Below are 24,140 nucleotides of genomic sequence, written 5' to 3' on the forward strand. Positions count from 1 at the left end.
GTCCACCCCACCTTGAGCATCAGTTGCTTTCTGTCTGAGGACGGCAGACTTCTGACGTAACTTCTTTACCTCGTCTCTATAGTTAGTCACTTGGGCAATGGCTGCTGTTTCCCTGCAGCGCAATGACTTGTCTCTTAAAGCAGCAGGTGACCTGCATTGTAACAGTCCAGAGTCTTTGTGTCATTGGAGATCAGACATCTCTTAAAAAGCACTGTGCAACCTGGCACCTGACGAGCACACAGCATGTTCTGTAACCCGCTGGCTTCTCTCCCGATCCAGGGCCCCTGTGTAACGTGGAGATCAACGAGTGCGCCTCCAACCCCTGCAAGAATGGGGGCACGTGCGTAGACGGAGAGAACGGCTTCAGCTGCCTGTGCCCCCAAGGCTTCCATGACCCCCACTGTTACTCGGAGGTGGACGAATGCAGCAGCAGCCCGTGTGCCCACGGCACCTGCAAAGACGACATCAATGGGTAAGCGGCCTCCGAATGGGCGATGACGGGGAGGGGACTAAGGAACCGTGCGCAATGCGTCAGAGGTTTGCGAGTACGGGGTCCTTTGAAGCTCATGTGTTCAAGCTCTGTTGCTGGATGCCAGAGGCAGGAGTCCGACACCTCTGACTGCCTTTCTGGCTGACATAAGCAAGAGCATTAGGGCGCTGGCGGCTGACTTTGTTGCTATACCTCCAGATGTGCTAATTATTGCGTACTGTATATCTGTACGGCAGGAATGGAGGTGGGCCCCTAGGCTGCCTTCTGAAAGGGGCTAGAATTTGTGTATGGCTCTCCAAAGTAGCACCATCCTGCATACAAGCTTGTTTTCAAAGCTTTCATGACCGCTTGATCCTGTATGCAACGACACCAGCCGAATCTATGGCACAATTTCTCTTCCAGGACAGATCACCATCCTTCTTGTCCACCGTTTTACTTGCTAGGCACGTCACTAGCTGCCCCTCCCGTTGTCTGCCTTTCTCACACTACCAGAAGGGAACTTTCCCTGTCAGTGGTCTAGTCTTTTATGTACTGACTGACAACGCTGATTAAAGCAGGCTAACATGCGGCTGCACAGTTTACTGTGGCACTGATTTTTTTTTTAATTTTTTTTTTTTTAAAGCTGCTAGTAAACTCTTTGTGTGCTGATTTTGTAGCGTAGCGCGTCGTGTTTGGAATTCGGCATGTGCAATGTTTTGCAATCTCTTCTAGATTCCCATGCTTTCCTCAGTTTTACCTCCTGGTGTGTTTTTAGTTTTTAATCTCTTTGCATAGTTTTAAAGTAGTGTTCTATGATTTTAATTGTTTGACAAACCTTGATTGCATTCTCCTATTTTGGATTGTTTTCTGATGTCCTAATAGATTTTTGTGCTCCTACGGACCCCTCTTTCATCGTCTTATTTAAAAAAAAATATATATATATTTAATAAAAAAAGATTGGTGGCTGGGGGTTTAATTCACTGTTATTGGCCCAGTCCTTGATGTCCCCGCTGACCCAGTGCTTTTTTAAAGTGGCCCACATGTGGGTGCCCTGGCAAAGCTAAGCTGTCTATGCCCTTCTACGCCCGGCTGCATCCAGCGGCTACAGTCACTGCTCGAATTGACCCCTTCAGACGTCCTGTGCAAGTAAATCTACTATAGCATACCCTATCAGCTCTTATTTGCATTTTTACCCATTGACTGGCAACATATAACCATTACAAAAACGTTAAAATAATTTTTTTTAAAATGGAAACATGATTTTCCACTGCCTTATTTTCCACTGCCTTTCACTTTCAGTTCAACCATGTCCATGTAAATCACACCGTTTTGGTCGCTCAACACAAGCAAAAGCTGACGGACTCAAATAAAAATCGCACTGTGCAATGCGAGATCAGCTGTGGCCTATTACCATCAGATTTCATACCTCTTAGATCATCCCGGGTCAGACCTTTTTTCTATGATGTAACAATGGCTTTCACAGCAGTACAGTTCCGTGTTAGATCAATTAGTTTCCCCCCCCCCCCCCCACTCCCATCATAAGGGTTGTACCTATAGAGCTGACCTACTACTTTTAATGTACCATTTTTTGGTTCTCTAATATATATTCCACTGGGATAAGTAATTTAAAACTCCTAGTATGCCAGATCCTATTTTTAAAATTCTGTACACAAAACGTTATAAGATGCGTAAAAACGATCAAGGTGGCCAAAATAGAATATTTTTCAGATCAATTGGTGAATGCTTCCAATCTATTTTGAGAGCTTTTAGGAATTAACAATGAACTTAAAACTCCTCATTTGGTTAGGTCTCGTATCATTCAGTTCCATAATCCTTGAAGCGACCTATCTTTCTTTTTTTTGAGGCAAAATTGTAAGTATATGGACAGACATAGAACCCAAAACCTATTGGTGCAGCTCGATGATGTCCCCACCCCGCCTGCTTCCTCTTTTAATCAATTAAATTTAGTAACTGCAAATGTATTTTTATCAATAGATTTCATGCATCACAGGATCATAATCCTGCCACATGGATGAAATCTTTCATCTCTGCTGCCCATTATATATTTCCTACTACTTTTAAATTACCTTTAAACAGGCCTAGTGTCAATTCTGTGGAAAACAGCAGTAGTCAGACGCATCCAGAAAGCCATCTTTGGGTCCCCTGACATAAGCAATTTTAGATTAATTTCCTTGATCCCGTTTCCGAGCAAAGTTCTAAAAAAAAAAAAAAAAAGAATTTCAATCAAATTCATGGGTTTTGTTAAGGTTACAGAATTCTGGGCGTGATTTAAGTGGGCTTTTGCCCCTGCAGAAACATTGAGCTTACCATTAGTTCTGTACTTGACCATCTCCTCAGAATACCTGATGACTATGATACTAATGCCCTGATCCATCTTGATCTACCAGAGCCCTTCATCACCATAGATTATCACGTTTGGATATCTTGACTGATCAATGCAAGTATCTAGGATACTGTTCTTAAATGGCTCATCATACCTCTGTGTGGTACGTCCATTTCAGTTTGTCCCTAAAATTTTGATTTGTGATGTTGCCAAGGGCTCAATCTTCTTGCCCTTCCTGTTAATGTCTAAATGCTTCCCTTGTCTATGTTTCATCAGAAACATCAATGTGTTATGTGGATGACTCCCATCTGATGTTTGGCCTTTCCGATGCAATACCATCTAAGCATCATCAGTTTGTGTGTAGCTAATAACTTTATAAACCCTTAATCCTTGTAAGACCCAACCCTTGCTTACCTTGCTGGTTCATTAACCTGTCCACTAAATCCTTGTGAAGAGCCAACATTATGGTCCCCCACCTCTCCCCTGCTACTTCCATTCACATTCCAGGCATTTTTACTGGCTCCGATTTCTCTATAGATCCAAATAGTAAAGGTGACTTTTGTGGCACCTTAAAATGATAGTTTCTTCTCCATTTCCTAGGCCTCTCTGCAGCACCGTGATCTCTCGTTACTCCCCATTCTTCTCTGTATCAGCTTCAACTGGGGTCAAAGTGCAGCTGGCAGGCTGATTACTAACCGCTCAAAAGTGCACACATTTCACAAGTGTTAAAACAGCTTCACGGCCACTAATGAGAAGCCGAGTGATGTTTAAAGCATTAATTCACTTGACTCAGGGGCTTTGAAATGTTATTGGTACACTGATGCCACAGCTATTTGCTCTGCCTGGTTTTGCTTACTAAATGGCCCAAAACTCCACAGTGTTATTTACAGAGAGCCCCCCTCCCCCGCCCGCAGTTAAAGCCTGAAATTCATTACCTATCTATGCTGTGAAAAATACTAGCTTTAAGTTGGAAAACAGCTACAATCTAATCTGTTCAATGCACACTAACTTTTTATACCCTATGGTTTCCACTTGGTTGTTAACACCAAGACGCTTTGGTGCACGCGTGCTCTAAAATGACCACACCTCTGAGTTCTTGCTGCCCACCTGTGCTTACTGCCTCCCTCTGACAGCCAGGCTCCCACTCTTCCTGAGGTCTACCTCTTCAGGCAGGAACATAGTCTCAAGCCTTGTTAACCTGGCACCCTCCTGAGGAACAGCATTTGCTTTCCATTATTCTTGTCCATCAGAAGGAACCCCAGGGTGCCCGCCTCATCCTTTTACGCAGAGAACACACATTCTGATTGTTATGAGACATTTGGCTTCAGGTGCTCCTGTCCCCAGGGTGTTGTCTGACCTGCTGTAGGATGCGGTGTGGAAAGAGCCATTGATAAATGTTACTTTGCTTTTTTCACAGGTATAAATGTGAGTGTGAACCAGGCTGGGCAGGAACCAACTGTGATCTCAACAAGAATGAGTGTGATTCCAACCCGTGCCAGAATGGAGGCACCTGCACAGACTATGTGAATGGCTATCGGTGCAAATGCAAGGAGGGTTTTCAAGGTATGTACATGCTCGCTGTATCTCCGCTTCTTGCCTTCTTTGTTTCTGACTTCCCTGGATGTGCCCTGAGTGGTGTCACCAGCTATCACTAGCTTTAGCATCTGCCAACTCCACAGCTCGGGGACAAGGACACTGAAGGATCAACCATTTGTCCTTGCTTAGTACACCACCTGTATTTTTGTCAGTGAAACTGGCTGATCACACATTTGAAGGTGGCACTCAAGGCCGTATTTTCTTATACAACACTTGATGGGTCTTAAAATGAGTACGCAGCGAGCCCGTGCACTGATCCAAGGTCAGTGCTATTTTGTTTGCAGACGTTGCCTGACGTTTTCGCTTGGTCTGGACATTGAGGAAGGTAGATTAATGACTTTCTGAGATAGGGTGGCCAGATTCTGGTCAGCCAAAGCCGGGACATTCTATAAATAGACTTGGGGCTTCAATTTTGCTTCAATCAAAGGGCACATGGTGACTTCATTTCCAGTGCTCACCAGCATAGAAAAAGCCGACTAAGGCACTCAGGGTAAGGTAATTGAATGCAAATTCTTAACACAGTAACATTTGTGTTAGTTAAATTTATTTTTCATAAGAGCTGCTAAATATTCTTTGTTGAACAAATGTCTGTGATCTAGCTGCTTCCATTGTTTACTGTGAAAAGTTTGTTGTAAAACTGTTAATGTACGCGCTGTACGGTCTCTGAAGTCAAAGGTTTTGTGCAGGCTTGGCCTGGACTGGCTTGTATCCCCAGTGGCCGTGGCCAGTGTTGTAAATGTATTCCAGGAATATTGTGGAAAGCACTTTCCCCTGGCAGCTCGGGCTGTGTGTAACTTGCTTCCTATGCGGTGAGCCAGACAGTACAAATAAACGTGGCACACTGCTATGGCTAGTCCGTCACTGAGAAACAACTTTCAGTTCATCCCAAGCATCAGTCCTACAGATAGTAGGACTAGGCTGGCAAATTGTTGGTGTGCTGTGAATAGCCTCGGTCTAGAAGTTGACCAATGTTGCATTGGGATGAGCAGCATCCCCTGTAAATGATGGTTTGTGGAAAGGTAGTGCTTTGCTAAGAGCCCTAGGACCCAATTGCTGTGCCTGAGAAGATTGCTGTTAAACTGGGAAAGCAGCCTGTCCTTTGGGTTTCTATAGAATCTTGTTATAGGGCAAGTACAGGGTTAGGTATTTTTTCCTATTCTACAAATTGTTTTGGGCTACTCAATCGCTTGTTTCTTGCCACGATGATTCACCATACTTAAGTGTCCAAATCAAGCATCTGTTCAAAATGCATTGTGGTGCATTTGTCATGCAACTGTGTCCCAGCTTGAATAGTGCATCACAAAAGTGTTTCTTCAACCCACAGGAACCTACTGTCAAACCAACATAAATGACTGTGCATCTAGCCCGTGCCTGAACCGAGGAACCTGTGTGGATAGGATTGCAAGCTACAGCTGTCTCTGTGACCTTCCCTATACAGGTATGTCCTAGCACCTGCCTTGGATGAGTGATGTGGAAACCATGGGCAGGGTTGAGCCTAAATCAGGGAAATGGGTAACTCTGGATTGTAAAGCAGCACAGGTTCTGAAGCCAGCATTTCGATGTCATCACACCTTCAGATTGCCGCCTTCAGGACCGGGCCAGCAGTCCAGACCAAAAGACTAGTTCAGAACTGGCTGCGGTGGTGTGCAAACCGTGCACAGATGATGTGCAGTAATACACAAGTGTCAGTTTGTGAAGAAGAACTCCTAGTTGGTACATCTAGCACCTCATTACTAGTTGCTCATTCGTTGGTACAGGGATACCAGGGGGCCAAAGATACTGTAGATCCCATACTTTGCTCAGTCCTGCCACCCAGTGGTTGGAGGGGGAGACGAATCTCCTCGAATTAAAACCTCTGTTTGGAGCAAAAACATTTGCAACGTCCATGCTCCACACTAGTTGGCAGGAGTGTTCAAAGCATTTACAGCGCTACAAGCTGTTAATGAATGTTACTGGTAAGTAACGTTTTTCTGAAGCCCACTATCCCCGCATTAGCTAGGAAGCCTTATAGGTCATTTCACCAAGAATAACATGCAGACCCGGAATTACTGGGTCCTTTCAGGCAGTCTAATCTTGTCCCTAGACACTGCTGCGGGCAACCTTTTTTCAGGAGGTGGTAAATGAGAGAGGGTGGGGTGCGCCCTCTGTGGCATGGCTCTGAAGAGTATTGTTTCCCCTCAATCACTCGAGGGGACAGTTAGGGGCCGGACTGTGCCTCTGCCCTCATTCAGGCATATTTGTAGCTGTTCTGGATCCACCCCCAATAAAACCCACCCAGTAAAACCGGATCCAGTGTTTACAGTCCTGGTAATTTCTGGACCATCTTTAGTTAGCCAGTCTGGTATCTCCATAATGGACAACAATCATGATTATGCCAGGGACAAATGTCAATTATGGCAGTGCAGTCTTGCTTTGATTTTCAGCACTGTGCATTACGATTGTCCGACAAAATACCTGATATTTTGTCACATTGCGTAATTGAGACTTTGGGCAAAAACCAATGGAAAAAAACGAAATGCAAGCGGCTGTGCTCAAGTCTCGCCAGATTGTTTTTTTTTTTTTTCCTCCACAAAAGGGATGAGATGATGCATTTCGCAATATAAAATAGTGTAAAATGCTAAGCCAGTGTTTGACGTAATTACATGTAATTTGACAGATTTATTTGAGCACATGAAGGAAATTGCGTGAATTGCGCCCAGTCCTACTCATAATGAGAGCCCCAAAGATGTTCAAAGGGAAAACAAAGTCCACAGTAGAATAGTGGTGATCAAACATTGGAACAGCCAGTGTATCTTTACCATGTAGGGGACCCGTGAGAACCAGAGACATTTCCAAAAGGTCTATTTATTATGCAGAAACCCATGTTCAAAACTAGTGAGGCACAAACCATGTTTCCTAGCTCTCGAAGCTGGGCCTAATGTGAAAGTAAGGAGACTTAAAATTGAAATGGGAGCAGGTACAGTAAGAAAGTGTGGGGAGAAACCGAAGCCTTCTCTGGGCACATCCCTAATACCACGAATTACAAAAGAAGCAGAAAGAGACACCTATATGCAGAATGTGTGCAGAAAATGTACCTTCCGGTCACAGACCAGATAGTTTCTGAACCACTGAGTTAGACTGCCACTGGAGTCTACGCGCTGAAATCCTCACACCTTTGCTGTAAATTAATTGCTTGTTAGACGGGCCCCTTATTGGAGATGCCACCGAGTAACTGTTAGTGTCCCAAGGGGATGAGAATGAATGAAAACTTCATCTAAACTCATTAGAACACTTCACCCAGCTTTTCGGTCTTTGCAACATCACTTCCGCCTGAAGGAGCCTTAGTCCTGGTGGCAACAAAACATCAGATTGTCTGGCCAAAGAACGGGTGGATTCAATCCCTCCTGGCTGCAGTTACACAGCCCGGCCCGTGCTGCACAGGAGGCTTTGTCTGGTCTGCCCTTCTGCCCTTCACGTCTCAGCGTTGGAGAATGCTCTGCATATTCCCCCTTGAACCTGGTCCTAATATCATACAGGAGAAGAAGGACTTATCATTGACGGTTGCATGGTTACTTTGCCATTGACTCTACGATTCCGCGTGTATGAGGTAACATCACCACCCTGTGGCCTCTTGAGGGTATTGCAGTCCTACACTCCGACTGCTAGACACTTCTTTTATAGGACTTATACATTAAGCAACTTTTCCATCTTAATTAGAAAGAGCTAGCTTTGGACCCTTCCTACTGCATTGCCATACTTCTTTCTTTGCCCTTGTTATCTCTTGTAGTGGTGCTGGAACAATTTTTAGAGTTGGGTGCTCGCTAGTAAGGTCACCTCATTAAAGGCATCGTGTATGTGTGATAGTCTGTTTTTAAAAATCTCAACCAGTGCTGCCACGAGGGAAACATTTGAATGGTGCCTCTGTTTATTCTCCTTCTAAACTCGAGTTTTTTGAGGGTGCTGCAGCACCTCCTGCACCCCTAATTCCATCGCCATGAAGAGTGCTTTCTTAGCTCACAGACCATATTCACTAGGTAGTGGAATTATTCCCTCGTTCTGAGTGTCAGAGATGTTGAACTATTGCATAGTTCCACCGGTCATTGTGCACTCCATGTATCACTTGCATTATATCGTCATGTTTTCCTTAAGGATGCAGTATTTCAGCGCCTCTCCCCAAGTTCACCCTTTAAGGTTTGTTACGTTTAGAACCACATGGCATTGCACAGACTGGCACAGTTTAGTATTATCGAGTTGTCCATAGTATTGGCCTGTAAACAGGCACGTACGTACGTCCTCGGATTCATCCAGGTTCAATGCGTAGACAAGCAGTAACCTCTTTTCGAGAGAACTTGCTGTGCCTGAAAATTTCAAAGCTACATGACCTCGGCTGTCTTTTCCTTGCATGCAGTGTAGCATCCTGTGCTCTGGCTCCGCTTTTGGTTTGAACATATCGTATATATGTCTGCGTTCATTATTCAGAACGGAGTAAATCGCCACTGGAATAGCTTGACGGTCCCTATGGTGAAGTGAACTCGGTGGAGGTGTGGTACCGGTGTCCATGGAGGAGGCTTAATATTTACTTGCCCGATGCAGTGATCTTGCCTTTTGCTGGTCAGTCACTACTTGTAGTTTGGTTTGGATTCCAAGAGTGCAGTAAAAACACTCAGCGCTTCATAGTGATCTGCTGACCTTCAATGTCCTCTAGGAGCCTGTTTGAGGAGGTCCATGCATACGCCCACCGCAGCTTTCTATTGGTGTTTTAAGCTAGTTTGTAGTAATCAGTATCCAGAATCTTTGTAGAATCCACACCTCAAGCCCTCAAAGCTAGTAATTTACTGTAGCATTTGTCTCGCACTTTCTTAACACTTGGCGAGACCCTATTGTGCTTTCTGGTGGTCGAGCAGGTAGCTACTCCAATTATTGTGCATGGTCGTAGAAAAGTGAAGCTAAACTCCGGCTTAAATACGTTTTTATATGTCAGAACAGTCCATGTCTGAGCGGAAGTACTTTTCTGGCAATTTACTGTCATGTTAAAATCAATTCAACATACCATTTTCTTTCGTTTCTCACTGACAGGACGTAACTGTGAGAATGTCCTCGCCCCTTGCTCCTCCAACCCTTGTGAAAATGGCGGTGTCTGTGACCATACACCAGACTACGAAGGATTCATATGCAGCTGCGCCCCTGGCTGGCAAGGTAAGGGTCCTTGGGCCTTGCATGCAGACAGGGTTTTCAGTTTGGATGCCTAGTTCAGAGTGATTAATAAAATCACTGAATTCCCGGTTCCAGTGGATCAGTATGTGACATGGATTTTGCAAGGCATCCTTCTGTTGGGTCCGAGAATAAGGGATTGTGTAGTGATCTGGAATTTGTGAATGAAAGTTATTTTGGCACAAGCTTTGTAGATGATTTGACTTTTGTCATACGTTTTAGTACAGAATGGTTAAATATGTAGAATGCACTTGTTTCTGTTGAGGGCCCTGCACTTGAGTGTGGGGTCGGGGAAGGGGAATTGTGTCTAGGTGGCAGGGATCTGTGATGAAATGCTGATACGTCTTCTTTCATAGACTTGCTGCTGTACGAGAATGTTAATATTACACAACGCTAGACTACCTTTTCTCATAATTGGCTACAGTTATTCCCATGAAAATCCTGCAGATGTATTAGTGTCTACAAAATAGTTAATCTTCCGAAATGCCTCAAATTAAATTTACCTTCAGTCATATAGAATGAATAGTCATGGTGCAGGAGGTAAATATAAAAAAACCTCCCTCTAATTGTGATTTAGTAATGTAGCACACACTGCAAACCAGATTGGTGTTCAGACAGGTTTGTTATCAAATGATTTTATTGACCTGTAGGCTAAGCTGGATCGAACATATTTGAACGGGTTACCTACAGGGTGTCATAAAGGTCACTGATCAATTCTAAAGTCCACATCTTCCGAAGTAATCTGTTTTGTGAGTCCTTATAGTTTGTCTCATGACAAATGTAAAATTTCTTTTGGTTTTGTATTTGAAGCAACCCTTGCTCCTTATGAGGAAGGTAGCTTTGAAATCTTTCAATCGGTGTCAATTACGCTGCATAATGCAGCACATTTTTTGATAGCATGCCTTCATTATTTTGTAACTTCTACACATGGTAATAATGTCTGGGCAAACATTTCACCTCATTAGTACGGATTTAACAGCCAAATACTGAATTAAGCGACTGAAGATGATCAGTTAACCTTAGCGAAAAGCCTTGCACTGCATGCAAACACACATCGCCATGTTTTTAGTAATTGTTTATCTATTTAAGCTAGAAACAGATTTTAAAATTGTTAAACTCTGCAGTTTGTGCAGCAGATGATGGATTAAATGGCAAATCCATAATTGTGAGAATGGGTTGTGGGCTCAGAATCCCATAATTCTTGTGCCCCTGAATATAAAACCATGTGCTATATACAGGAGCTAAGACACACTTCGGGGCGTTGTGCAGCTCTCTGCAGCCAGTCGTTGGCGCCCGGGCAATTTGAAGGTGACTTTTGAGATAATGTGGCCCATGGAGAATGGTAAAGTGCTGCTAGAGGATGTGCTAAGTGTTTAGCAGCCTGCGGGACTATTTTCAAGCAAGGGAAGTGGGTTATATCCGAGACAGAATACATTTGTTTTGCTATGACCTGAAGAGGAATATACACATGAACGTGTTATCCATGTTTTATGGTTTCAGAACCCAACCTTCATTTTCCAAATCATTTTCTCAGGTCAGAAGTGCAACGTGGATATTAACGAATGCGACAGGAGCCCGTGCAAGAACAGAGGCACATGCACCAACCATCATGGAAGCTATACCTGTGCATGCCGCCCGGGCTTCACTGGTACTGACTGCGAGACTGACATCAATGATTGTGCACCTAGTGAGTACTGTGGTGTGGAAGGCAGCAGCGCTCCTGCTTAAGCTTTTATGCTTTTTTCATTTGAGCTATATATGTAGTGTTCACCAGTCCTTGAAAACCCCCATGTGTCTACATCTGTGGCGGTGGCAGATGTTTAGCTCAATAAATGACCTATTGCTTGCAGGCCTACCCTTGCAGATTTGGAGCACCTATGCTTGTCAACTTACTGATCACTTATGTTTTTTCATTGTTGCTCACCAGGCTTCGGTATACCTCTTGGTACTATGTTAATTTTCATCTTATCCATGTACAGATCCATGTTTGAATGGGGGAACATGCCAAGACGGCATTAGTACCTTCTCTTGCACCTGCATGCCTGGCTTCACTGGCCTGCGCTGTGCCACCGAGATCAACGAGTGCCTGAGCAGCCCTTGCCGCAACGGTGGCTCCTGCACGGACTATGTCAACAGCTACACCTGCACATGTGTGCCAGGCTATGCTGGCATTCACTGTGAGAAGAACATCCAGGACTGCACAGCCAGGTGAGTCGGAAGTGCGGACTTTGATATAGTTTAAAAAATACCTTACATTGGGGCTTAATTGTTTGCTATATGGATGTGATGGCTAGGTATATTTACACCTAGCTACATACCCCTATCCCTACTCCCAAAAAGCTTATGAATAGAATTGCTAAGCTCAATTGTATTTTTTCTTGGATAAGTGTATTGAAGCAGGTTATGTAAATATGGTTACGCTCTGTTAAAATAGATTAGTTGCATGTACTTCAGTATCATCTGAGGATTGTGTTAACACTCAGGTTTGTCAGGTTCTCTTGTCTTAAAAGAAGCACACCACTGTACCTTTAGTATTTGATGGCAGAAATAAGTTTAAGGATTGCCGGAACCAGTCACAGAAACACATAAACTGTTGCAAATTATGTGCTGGTGTTTACTCGAAGAAATCTCCAAAGCAGAGTTTTTTTAAAATCCCAAGACGTTCTGTATCCTCTAGTTCAGGAGTTTCCAACCTTCTCTGTAGCGAGAGCTACTTCTGATCAGTGAAAATCATTGTGAGCTACTGAAGGCTAAACAGCTTGTACATTTTTACCAACCACCCTCACACCAAACTTCCTTGACTTTCAGCCAAATGTTCATAAAGCCAGGTACTGTGGTTTGAACAAAATACTTTGACTAGGGGCACTATGACAGGGCTGCCATGTGTATCAGTAAGAGTGTGGTATTTGGGGATGTATGAAACTGTGTGCATATGAATGCGATAAATGTGTATGGGTAACTGCGAGCCGGTGTCGTATGTTCTTGAGACCCCGTTACAAGTTTAGCACAAACATACAGTCATGTTTTTAAATAGGAGAAATTTAAAATGCAAAAATTTTCATAATGTGGAACATGTTTCTACCCTTTAAATTCTTCCCATTTAAGAAAAGGATTGTATTTTTCAGTAATAAATATTTAAGTGTTCCACAGGCCACCAGTAGCAAGAGGCATGCTCTTTGTAAATGCAACACTTTTCATTTTAATTTTCTCAAAGTTAACTTAATTATGAGGTAATCTTTTATTTTCATTGTCTCCAGTTTAAAAGCATTGAGAAACATAATTTTGTTCTTTTATTTAAGAGTTAGATACCTTAGTGCTTCAATTCTTCACCTCTGCGCCCTGGGTCATAAATCTGACTCCAGCACTGCTCCATATCAGGCCCTGCTATCTGCAGTCTGGTAATAATAATGAAGAATGAACACAGCTTTCCCTTAACTTTAAAAGGAAAAATGTGACCCTGTGCTTATTTAAAAATGAACTCCAGGAAGTGAGCTACTCTGAAGGAGTGTAGGAGCTACTGGTAGCTCGTGATCGACTGGTTGGAGACACCTGCTCTAGTTCCTATCTATATGAACTGACCAGGCTTGTGCCTGGGGAGAATACATTGATGTGCTAGTACATAGACCATTTTACTTCTTATAATACACACAAGCACAGTCTGCACATATGAACACACCCAGTTCTGGCACTGGCCTGCTAGTACTCGAAACCATGGCCTCCGGGTTTCTTTTTGGTTGAACAGTCCTTTACGAGCAGAACACATGACATATTAGCATGCTTCTTATGTGAAGTAGCTCATTTTTATACTGTTCCTGGCTTTAACTTGTTTATAGAGTTGCAAACCACCTAAAATTAAGGCATTGAGTACCACACTGATGATGATTACCCATAGTCTCCAGGTTAGGCATTTCCTTCTATCGCTTTATTTGGTTTCATCAATGTAATAGTAAATAAATGGGGACCGGCAGAAGCCTGGAACTCCGAAGTACCCTCATAACAAGCAGATACTGGTTCTTTTCTACTCTTCACAAGTATGATTCATAAACACGTTATGTTCTTGGCCCCTGAGCTGCGCTGGGCCACCCTCTTGAGCAGGGGCATCCTATTTAACTCTTGTAACCAATATTGGTTACTGAGTTCCATTTAAATTCACTCTCTACACTGTGTTTTTTGTGTGTATAGGTTAGCCTTGCAAGACAGATGCTGGACATGGCCTACACTATAGCTTCTTCAAGTCGATGCCCCCGCATATTTTTCCTAGCTCACAAAGTATCTTCTGCACATAGGTGGACGCAAAAAATAGGCCCGGACACCAAAGTAAAAGCAGCCATATAGGCCAATTCAGCCCAGTCACTGCACTAAGAACTCCACCTAAACAGAACCAAAAGGATATATTCAAGATGTGAGAGGTCCTTGTGCTTATGGTTGGTATGACAATCCAGTTAATTATGTATAACTCTACTTCTCCAAAATTGGAATCTTTTAAAGATTCATGTTTTGCTAAATCAAGCGGACAATGGGAAATAAACAATGAGTGTGCCAATAAGAGCATAGGAGAAAGAAAACATTACCTGTCAGTTTGTAGCTTGTAGTGCGCACATTCAAAAGCTTTGCACGCTCCTGCCATGTACTGTTGGGAGTGGATGTGGCACGAAATGTGGTTTTCTTTGAAGGGTTTCAATGCGCCTCAACAGACTCCATCTCGGATTGTGTTTTCCCATACAAGTGACAGTAAGTTAGGTGTAATAATGAGAATCAGGGCAGCCTATGTATACTAGAATAACATAAAAATAGAGTTGAAAGAATATTTATGTTTAAATGTCATAGCTCTAGTTCGCATCGGGGGTCGTTGGATGTGAATCTGCAGCACTATAAACATTACCTACCTGTCGATTGTTACAGGTAAGTAATGTGTTATGTTTGTGGCATGTGCTTCACTAGATCACATACCCTGCATGAACTAAAGATCAGGGTCATCCTGCCTAAAGAGGTTAGCTGGAGTGGCAGACATTTCAGCAAAGTTTTAAAGAACAGTTTGCCAGACTTGTGCTTCTTGGTGGGCATTAATGTCCAAGTATCAGGCTGCAAACTGATTGTTACAGATAAGAGACATTTTTATTTTTTTGTAAATCAGAGACCTACAGATTTACTTAGTCTGGAGACCAATCTGGAAAAGAGTTTAACTACTCGTATAAGACAAATATTTTAGATTGAAAAGACAGATACGTTCTTCGTTTTGCAGATATGCAGGAAAAGCATCTATGGTGAGCAAAGAGGATGTTCTACAAGCACTTGATGAGCAACTAAAGCACTCAAGGGAGATGTTCCCTTTCAGCACATTTATAATGCCAAATTAAAATTAAACCCATAAATTCAGTAAGCATCATTATGTAAGTGCTGACATGAGGAAACGTTCATAAGCACGGCAAGCAGTCCTTTTCCAGGTTTCTACCCTCACACTAAACGTTTGGTGGTCACCTCATTCCATCCCAAGTACTGTTTTTCCAGTACTGGCTTTACGTGTGAGGCCTAACGCAGCCTGGCTGTTTCAGTCCAAGCTTGCTTCCAGTGAACTCATTTGACTTGGACACCTCATAACAATTAGTTACAGGTTAAAAGACCAGGATTTCAAATGCACTGCCCATCATCCTATGGAGGGACATGGTCAGCCGATCCTATCCTGCTCACAACAATCATAGGTGAAAGGAGGTCTAAAGGTAGATGTGTTGGTGTCGACATTTTGCAGGAAGTTCAGCCAATCCTAGTTTGACGATCATTAACTTGAAACTTTTTAACCACAAGATAGCAGACTTTGTACCTTCTTAGGAAATATGATCTTTGAAGCTTCAAAAGTATTGATACTGTTAAGTAACTTTCTTTCCAGGTTCGGGGTTATCTTATGGAGCTGCTAAGTGATTCAGATGGGCTGGTCTTCCTGTTGAAGGCACAACTTGTAAATAACCATTGTTTCGGCTTACTGGCTCTTTCTGTAGAGTCATCCAACATTATGGGCTGCACATCCATGGTAGAGTGAGAAAACAGGCATAGCTGGTATAATGTCCGCCTTAGCCTTGTGATCGGAGACGTGAAGGCTAGCATGCTTGTTTCAACGCTTACATTTCTGCCCTACAGCTCGTGCTTCAATGGTGGAACTTGCATAGACAGTGTCAACGCCTACATCTGCTCCTGCCGCCCGGGCTTCACCGGTTCAAACTGTCAGCACGAGATAGACGAGTGCGAGTCGCGGCCTTGTCTGAACGGAGGGGTGTGCATAGACGGAGTAGAGTCGTACCGCTGTACCTGCCAAGAGGGTTATACGGGCAGCCAGTGCCAGGTATTGCACCACTCAGACTGCCTTCTTTTATATTTATTTTGGATGTGCCATTCTAGTAAGTTATCGAAAACCAGTTACTTTGTTTTGATGGGTAAGAGGATCACATTGGCAGAGTTGTCTGGAAGGGATGGGACAACATGATGCTTTTTACATCGCATCATGTCCCATTGAGTTACAGCACCATGCTGAGGGTAAGCCATCACGTCACATACTACCCTCCATCACCCTATAGAGGCACAGCAGCATTTCCCATTCTGCTTCTAATAGACTGCTGAGAAGGGAAGTATGATTCCTTGTTCCGTCACCCTGCCGGGAAGAAAGGCATCTTCTCCTATTTTACCTCCCAGCTTCGGTGGCACATCCTAACCTCCAATTTCACTTCTACACTTTCCTCAGGTAAGACATCTCTTCCTGTCCTGATGAAAAGCCTTGCCTCATTCTCACGCCAACTTTTTACCCCACCTTTGTCTTGAAAGGCCCTGCATCACTACCTGTCCTGCTATACCTCCACGCTGAGATCTCTTCTAGTCCAGGTCTCTCTTCCCAAGTGAATTTCTGTTCCAGCCTTACCATCATCCCTCGACTTTACATCTGTACCTCGTGGTGCAATGCGCTGCCCCTCTCAACAAATTGTTGTCACTACTGAGCGTCCTGCGACCCCACTGCTTTACTCAGCCTCCTAGCATACAGATGATTGTATGTAATTAGGGACACCCTTTTCCAGTCCTGATCTAGATTAGCAATCCGTGCATTCTGGAGTTGCAGTTCCCATTCTACTTGATGAATCAATTGGACTACAAATTACAATGGTTTGCTGAAGGAAAGACTGAACTGGAATAAGGTGTCTGACACAGACATCTGCTAATCCTTACTATTCCGACCTTCCCTCTTGCTGCCACATAATATCTTCAGGTCTGCCTTTCCAGACTCCTGCTCTCTAGAGTAGCATATCGTTTTTGCTTTTGTGCACGTTTTGTGGGTGCTATTGCAGGAGAGTGGATCACATTGACTTTGTGTGTCTTCAGTAAATGTGGCTGGTTCTGGGGGGATGCTTCTGATTACCAGTAACCTATTGTCTCCTCCTACTCCCAGAACTACTTGGACTGGTGCAACAGGTCTCCTTGTCAAAATGGGGGGCGCTGCAAGCAGACTGGGGCTTCCTTCAAGTGTGAATGTCCTGGGGGATGGACCGGTCCATACTGCGACATCCCCAGTGTTTCCTGCATGGTGGCAGCAGCCAGGAGAGGTGAGAGACTAAACGTGGTGTGGCCTTTGTCTGCACACGTGAAATAACCTGAATGAATTACAGCAAATGACAAGAACAGAGAACTAGGAATGTTTATGGCAGGAATGGTGAGAGGGTGTAGCCTGGGTGGGCAGGGACGGGTGGGGTGTTGGGGAGAGCTCTCCTACAGGAAGTTAATAAGGTAGGGAGTCTTGCAGACAGATGGTCACTGGAATAGACAGAAGGATCTGGTGTCTACTACCTGATGGTTGAAATCCAGCTCACACTTGGTTATTGACCAGTAATGGAAAGTAGCACCTGGAGACCGTTTTCATGTTAGCTAGAATTCAGCAGAAAACGCAGTATGAAGGTGTATTGCTTGTTTTTTCTATCGCTAGTTGACATGTTTTCGTTTAAAACACCGATTCTGTTGAGACGCCACTCCTGTGTAATACTGCTTTTGTTTCCTCTTTCTGAACGATGGTTTGGGATGGCAGAGAAGCCATCTCTGAAGTCAGTCTGATTGTTTGATGCTCAATACTTTGGCTGTTGCTCATCATACCCTTCTCCCTGTGCTGTAGGGGTGAGCATGGAAAACCTGTGTGAGCACGGAGGCACATGCATCAATGCTGGGAGCACGCACCAGTGCATCTGCATGGGAGGCTACACGGGCAGCTACTGCGAGACGGAGGTGAACCAGTGCCAGCCAAATCAGTGTCACAATGGGGCCAAGTGCCACAGCTACGTAGGAGGCTACGTGTGTGAGGTGAGATGGACACAAGGCCGAGGGCAAGCTGGGGTCATTATAAATTGCTTACACACATAGAACCATGCTTTCTTTCATTTTATAGAGTGCTGTTCAGGGTATGTGGATGTAGATGACCCTTCCTTTGATGGATCTAGACGATACACTAGCATCTCTTAAATGAAAATAAGTATCAAAGGCAAGCCGAAGACATGCAATTAATATAACTCCATTCACGTTTGGAATGTTTCTACATGTACAACAACATTTTTAATTTAAGCCTATCTTGGCTCCTTAGTTACAAGGTTGTGCTTTTTGGTAATTTGCTTTAATTTACCTCTTTCCAATCCCTCTTGCGTGGCCACCAACAGGCCAGACTTCTTCGGGAAGAGTTCATTTCTTTTTCCTTGAACGTTCCTCCAACCAGCATTGGAACACTGTTTTATAGGTCTGATTTATAAAACATTTTTTAAAAACATGCCCTCCTATGAAAAGGGAAGAGCGAGTCTTTAAAATGATACCCTGTCTTCCCAGTGGCACTATCCTTGAACGTCAATTCGCCAAAATGCCAGGGGTAGTGGAAGTGACATCACACACCATTTGACCTTTACTTTTACTCACACACACGCTTGCACACACTTTTACACATTCACACACTTTCACCCACTAGCATGCACACACCAGGTAAGTAAAAGTATGCTTACTTACCTCAGAGGCCAGTAAGGGTCATATTCCAGCTAAGTGTACTCCATTCGTCAATACACTAATAGTGAATAATACACTAACCGCAAACAACGACAGTGTAGCTCCAAATGGAGCTCAAACCGACCTCTGCAAAGGAAGAGCTGCCCCTCTGCTCCTGGTACTGATTTTGCCACCTCTGAGGCCAGAGGTCGTGGTCTCTAAATGATGTTCATGGCACTATCCCAGAATGCAGTACAGTGGTTGAGTTTGGATACTTTAGACGTTTTGTTTTTCTCTGTGCGTTTGTTCTTGCCTCTCTTGATCTCCAATTCACTCAAAGTCCCTGCCTTCTCTGCTAGGGGGTTCAAAACGTACGTTTTAATATGCCATGCAATATAATATAATTACTGTTTAACAATTATGACTACAGTCCGAAAATAAATCTGTATCAAGTAGTGCATTTGTACAGCTTTGGCCCGTCCCCCATTTTTCTTCAGCTGTGTGCTGTGATTCTGGCCCAGTGTTGCACCACTCTAGCACCCTCAATAAAATTCAGTCAGATTTTAGGCTTAAAGCCAGGATCTTATCTTTACACCCGCCAGGTTGCGTTAAACCGGTTGAACCCCCTTTCTGCAGAGTTAGTGCTAAATGCCTAATCCTTGGAAGGTTAACTCCCCTCCAGGCAAGACTGAGTGCCAGCCTGACTTGCAGGATACTTTCTTCTTCTTCTTCTTTTTTTTTTTTTTACTGCCTACTAAAATAATCAACTTCATTTCTAGGTGCAATTTGATTTTTTTAGATTGTGAGCTTTTCACTGGTTCTTTTGGCAGGTGTGCACTGAACCTTTAGGTGAAGGGGTTATTTTAACATTACCTGATGGCTGATTTTGTGAAAAATAATTGTTGCTTTTATTACCTTTGAATTTTCTTTTATTTACGCTTTGTGCAAGGGAGTTCAAATAATCGCAGTCCTGTCAAAGGCTTGCTCTCATTCTCAAACTCTGGGAGATTTGTTTTCTCAGAGCTGTGGAGTAATGATATGCCCAGCATAAAACTACCTGAAAATACTCGATGTATAATAGTGCACTGCATTAATACCAGGGCATAATAATGCAGTGAGTACGATTTTAATAGTATAATTGGTCACCCTTCCACACAATAGTCTGCCCAGTTTCTTTACATAATTACTGCATTTTTTAAAATAAAAATATAAATGCTCATCTGTCGTTACCAAAAAGTGTACACACCATTGTACATAAAGAATCCGTGAAAGTGTCTACTAAATGTGCCACAACTATTTCTGTTACATACAATGTTTTACTATCCACATAACAAAAACATAGCACAATTTGCCTCTAACGACCTCACTGAATGACTGTCCATCTGGTGACTTAACAAACGTCTGAGGTCAGTGAAAATACTGTTCCCTGTGGTTTGACACTGGTTCTGGGCCTTTCATGGGACATCAGCTTATTTTCTAGGCGTCATACAAAGTTAATCTGTCCAGTAGTGAGGTGGCTAGACTATTGGCATTACACATGTAATATCCCGGTATCTAAGGGTCACCTTTACACTGTCTTGGATACCCCAAAAGTACTAGTTGTAATATCAAAATATGGCTTTCCCAAAAAACTTTTTGGAGACTTTTGTGTGTTCCTATGTTATTACTTGATTTTTAGAGCAAAATGTTTTTAAAGCGTAGTCTCGGTGCTTAAAATAAGGGCAACTCTTAATAATATCTTTAAATAGCCTCCTTTGTCGTTCGGTTCTTAACCTATGCAGTCTTTGGACGACTGTCTGTTTTTGTGGCATGCTTCACAGCTAAGTTATCTTTGTCTTTTGCCATTTTAATATTAGGGGTGTGCAATATTTTCTTGTTCCTGTGAAGTTTGTAAAATTCTGCTACTTCTGCAGGTGTGAAATTTTGCTCGGTTTTGTAGTGCTTAGGTTCAGGTTGGGCGGAAAATTGCTCAATGTAGACTGGTTCGAGAAGAAAATATCTGAAAGGAGACCATCTTTTCCTTGATCCAGTCCCTTTCTACATGCCTTCGTGGCTTTTGAGCACAAGGTATGCCCTTGCGTTCAATTTGCATACAAGATACTGCAAAATTTATTTTGCACAATTTTTGCAAATTTTCATGGAAAAATGTGATTTCTCATACCCCCATTTAGGATGGTCCACTTTGAGCTTGGGTTAAGCTTGGGTTGGGCTCCGAATATTAGCAGCTTACAATGTGGACGGGGCCAGCTTAAAGGCTGATGGCTATTCCACCAGTTGATTATAGTTTATATGAAAGCAAGAATAAAAACTAACGAGTGCCCTTTCACTAATCTGATTCAGTTGGATTACTTCACTGTTTTTTTTCTTGCGTATTGATTGCTAGGGTATTCTGCTGTTAGCATGCACGAGTGGTCAGTGTTACTTCCTGCTACCGTCTCCATCCTCCACGCTTAGTCAGGTAACACTTTATTTCGTATGCACCTTGAAAGGACTGAGGCCCCTTGGTAAAAAGAGACATCACTGTTGCAGACATTCAGAGCTTGCCACATTAATAGTGGGAGCCAACTCCAGCCTTTGCTACAAGTAGACTGGTCAGCATCAAGGTGTAATTACCTAACATGTACTAAATAGACTTTAGCAATTTGTTCCATTAGAATCGCTTCCATTTGGCGAATGAGGATTACTGGTCATCGTGTTATTTGAATTCTTACTGTCTGGGTCCTTGGCTGAACTAGATGGTTTGGGGCAGTGTCCTTATTATTTGGTTTGGTGTGGATGTTGACTGGGCTATGGACTAGTCTTTTATGCTTCAGAATAAAGTTCTCACATATACTTGCTTTTCTCCCCAGTGTCCACCAGGGTTTGAGGGCAAGAACTGTGAATATGACATTGATGAATGCCAGTCCCATCCTTGCCAGAATGGAGGCACATGTGTTGACTTGATTGGGCGTTATATGTGTTCCTGCCCACCAGGAACTCTGGGTAAGATGACGTTTCTCTCACAGAAATAATGTTCTTTGTTTTATTGTAGTCATTTGCAAGTCTACGGCATATTCTTGTATCCAGGATGGTCACTGTCTCTTTTTATAAATGGAACAGGCACTGTTTTTCTAAGAATTAATTTAACGTTCAACATATGAATGATCTGTTCTCACACTAAACTTAATGAGCATGGCATTTTTCATTGTCTGAACTGGAAGAAGGGAGGCTTACCTTACGTGGGATGAGAGCTTGATGTGAAACTGTTTTCCCCATTAAAAGTATCCTGTATAACACCCATTTTAGCTTAGGCTTGCCTCAAATATCTTTGAGAATCTCTGTACCATTTTGTTTGTAGCAAGTGTGGCTGGCCTGCCCAGTCAGATGCACCTGGTGGCATCTGCCAATCTTGGTTTCAAGATAGCAGAACCAAGAGGCCACCTGGAGGTGCTCTGGGCACCATCCTAAGTGTGGAGCTCTCTCGGATGACCACCTATCAGGAGGGATCACTGACATCTGCTACCTGGGCACCACCCAGGGGTGGAGCTGGACAAGGAGAGTGGACACTCATTTTTCCTTTGTGTTTCATGCCAGAGCAGTGACTAGTGATCCTTGGACTGGTGCAAACCAGATTATGCGAAGAGGGCACCAAATGTGCCCTTCAAAGCAGCCCGGTGTGCCAGGAGGCTACCTCTCTTCAGCCCTGTAGCACCTATTTCCAAAGGAGATAAGGTTGCACTCCTCTCCTACAGGAATATCTTTTATTCTGCTGTCCCCTGCTTGAGCTAGTCAAGCAGCAGGAGTGCAGAATCGTGTCTGAGGGGCTGCAGCAGCGTGGGATGTCCGCAAACCCTGGAAAACTGGTAGGAGCATAACTGGTGGATTCACTAAGGGACCTCCAGACTGCATGGAGTCATGCCACCAATACTGTAATCAGTATTAGATTTGTTTCTGACATGTTTGATACTAAACATGCCCATGTTCGGAGTTACCATTATGTAGCTGGACCACAGGTAGTGGCCAGTACGTAGCTAAAATGGCTTCCCCCCACTTACGAAGTCCAGGGAATTGGAACTGGAGTTTGTAGGGCACCTCTACTCATGCAGGGGTGCCCACACACATAGAGACTTGCACCCTGCCCTTTGGACCGGAGAGGGTCTACCATAGGGGTGACTTACAGTGACCTGGTGTAGTGACCAACAGTGAAAGGGTGAATGCACCCTTTTCCCCACAGGTTGCAAATGGCAGGCCAGAGACACCGTTTGCATGGGCTCCGATGGGTGGCATAATACATGCTGCAGACCACGGAAGACCCCTTGGTCTACCAATGCCCTGGTTACTCAAGTACCATCTACCAGGGACTTAAAGGCGTACATATGTCAATGGTGGGGTGTATGAGGTAACAAAACAACCAAAATTGGAGGAGCGAGCAAAATCACTGGGGTCCTGATTATCAGGTTCCCAGTGAAAACAGTCTAAACACACGGACATCAGGCAAAAAGTGGGGGTAACCTTGCCAGAAAGAAGAGACTTTCTTACAAATATAGCATAGAAATATACAGGACCCTAGGGGAGGGCCAACCATATACTAAAAAAGTGGAATGTGAAAGCGGGACTCCAGCCAAGTTAAGTGTGGTGGTTAGCGAGGGGCCAATCAGGACTACCAGAGGTAAGTACAGTAGGTGACCGCAGCAACTAGGAGTAAGTCAGTTATCCCATAAACTAACACAGAGAATAGTGGTTGGAGTTTGTGAAATTCCGAACCCTCCCCAGCGGACCACGAGAAAATCAGTAGGCAAGATGATAGATGTAGAGTGCCCCTACCCCAGGATACCCAAAAGACAAAAGTATCTACACCAGTGACCTGGATGCAGGGGGGAGAATTAACTCTCTGAAGACTGTGGATGCCTCAGATTGTTCAGCTACTGCTACAGGCTGGAATCCATCCCTGGGTTCCACCTGACGTGGAGGACCTGCAAAGGAAGGGGACAGAGTCCATCACCCAAGGAGGTGCCCAGGTGGTGCAGGTGGCAATGCCCACTGTCCTAATGATGAAGTTCCTACAAGTTGGTTGAAGATGTAGTCCAGCTATGGGGTCCAGTAACTGACGAAGATCCCGGGAGTTTCCTGCAAGCAGTCCCTTGATGGTCATCAGATTGCAGGAGAGTCTGTGACCAGCTAGGTCACCAACAAGCACTGGCAAGTGCAAATAGCAGAAGAGGAGTTTGCAAAGTTGTGGGGGCCAGCAATGTCCAGGAGACTCTACCCAGGGAGTGGGGGTGTCATGGATCACAATTAGCACACAAAAAGGCTAACCGAAGTCAATGGAGCCCTCTCGAGTGAACCACAGTCGCTGGACACAGGGAACCACAAGGAGGCATTACCAGCCCAGCAAACCAGAGGTCTGACGTTGCAGGAGAGGAGCTGATATTCGGTTTGTAGAGTGCTGGGGGCCAGGGCTTCTTGGAGCCTGAAGATCTCCCAGAGGAAGAGTCAACAAGTCTTGGCAAGTACAACAGTCGTGGTGCACAGGGGTGCCGCTCCAGTGGCAGGAGCAAGGTCCTACAGTCTCCC

The 24,140-nt window shown here is 44.0% G+C and overlaps 1 protein-coding gene across 1 annotated transcript in view; it reads left to right on the forward strand.

Annotated features, from left to right (window-relative positions):
* Positions 1 to 24,140, forward strand: part of NOTCH3 (notch receptor 3) — a 190,294-nt gene that overhangs the window by 127,780 nt on the left and 38,374 nt on the right. The window contains exons 13-22 of the mRNA XM_069231695.1: positions 280 to 472; positions 4,231 to 4,376; positions 5,734 to 5,847; positions 9,465 to 9,584; positions 11,134 to 11,286; positions 11,579 to 11,807; positions 15,732 to 15,933; positions 17,026 to 17,179; positions 17,740 to 17,924; positions 21,437 to 21,569. Coding sequence (XP_069087796.1) covers positions 280 to 472; positions 4,231 to 4,376; positions 5,734 to 5,847; positions 9,465 to 9,584; positions 11,134 to 11,286; positions 11,579 to 11,807; positions 15,732 to 15,933; positions 17,026 to 17,179; positions 17,740 to 17,924; positions 21,437 to 21,569 — 1,629 coding nt within the window. The remainder of the gene's footprint in view (positions 1 to 279; positions 473 to 4,230; positions 4,377 to 5,733; positions 5,848 to 9,464; positions 9,585 to 11,133; positions 11,287 to 11,578; positions 11,808 to 15,731; positions 15,934 to 17,025; positions 17,180 to 17,739; positions 17,925 to 21,436; positions 21,570 to 24,140) is intronic.

Source organism: Pleurodeles waltl, chromosome 4_2 (genome assembly GCF_031143425.1).
Source record: "Pleurodeles waltl isolate 20211129_DDA chromosome 4_2, aPleWal1.hap1.20221129, whole genome shotgun sequence".
NCBI lineage: Eukaryota > Metazoa > Chordata > Amphibia > Caudata > Salamandridae > Pleurodeles > Pleurodeles waltl.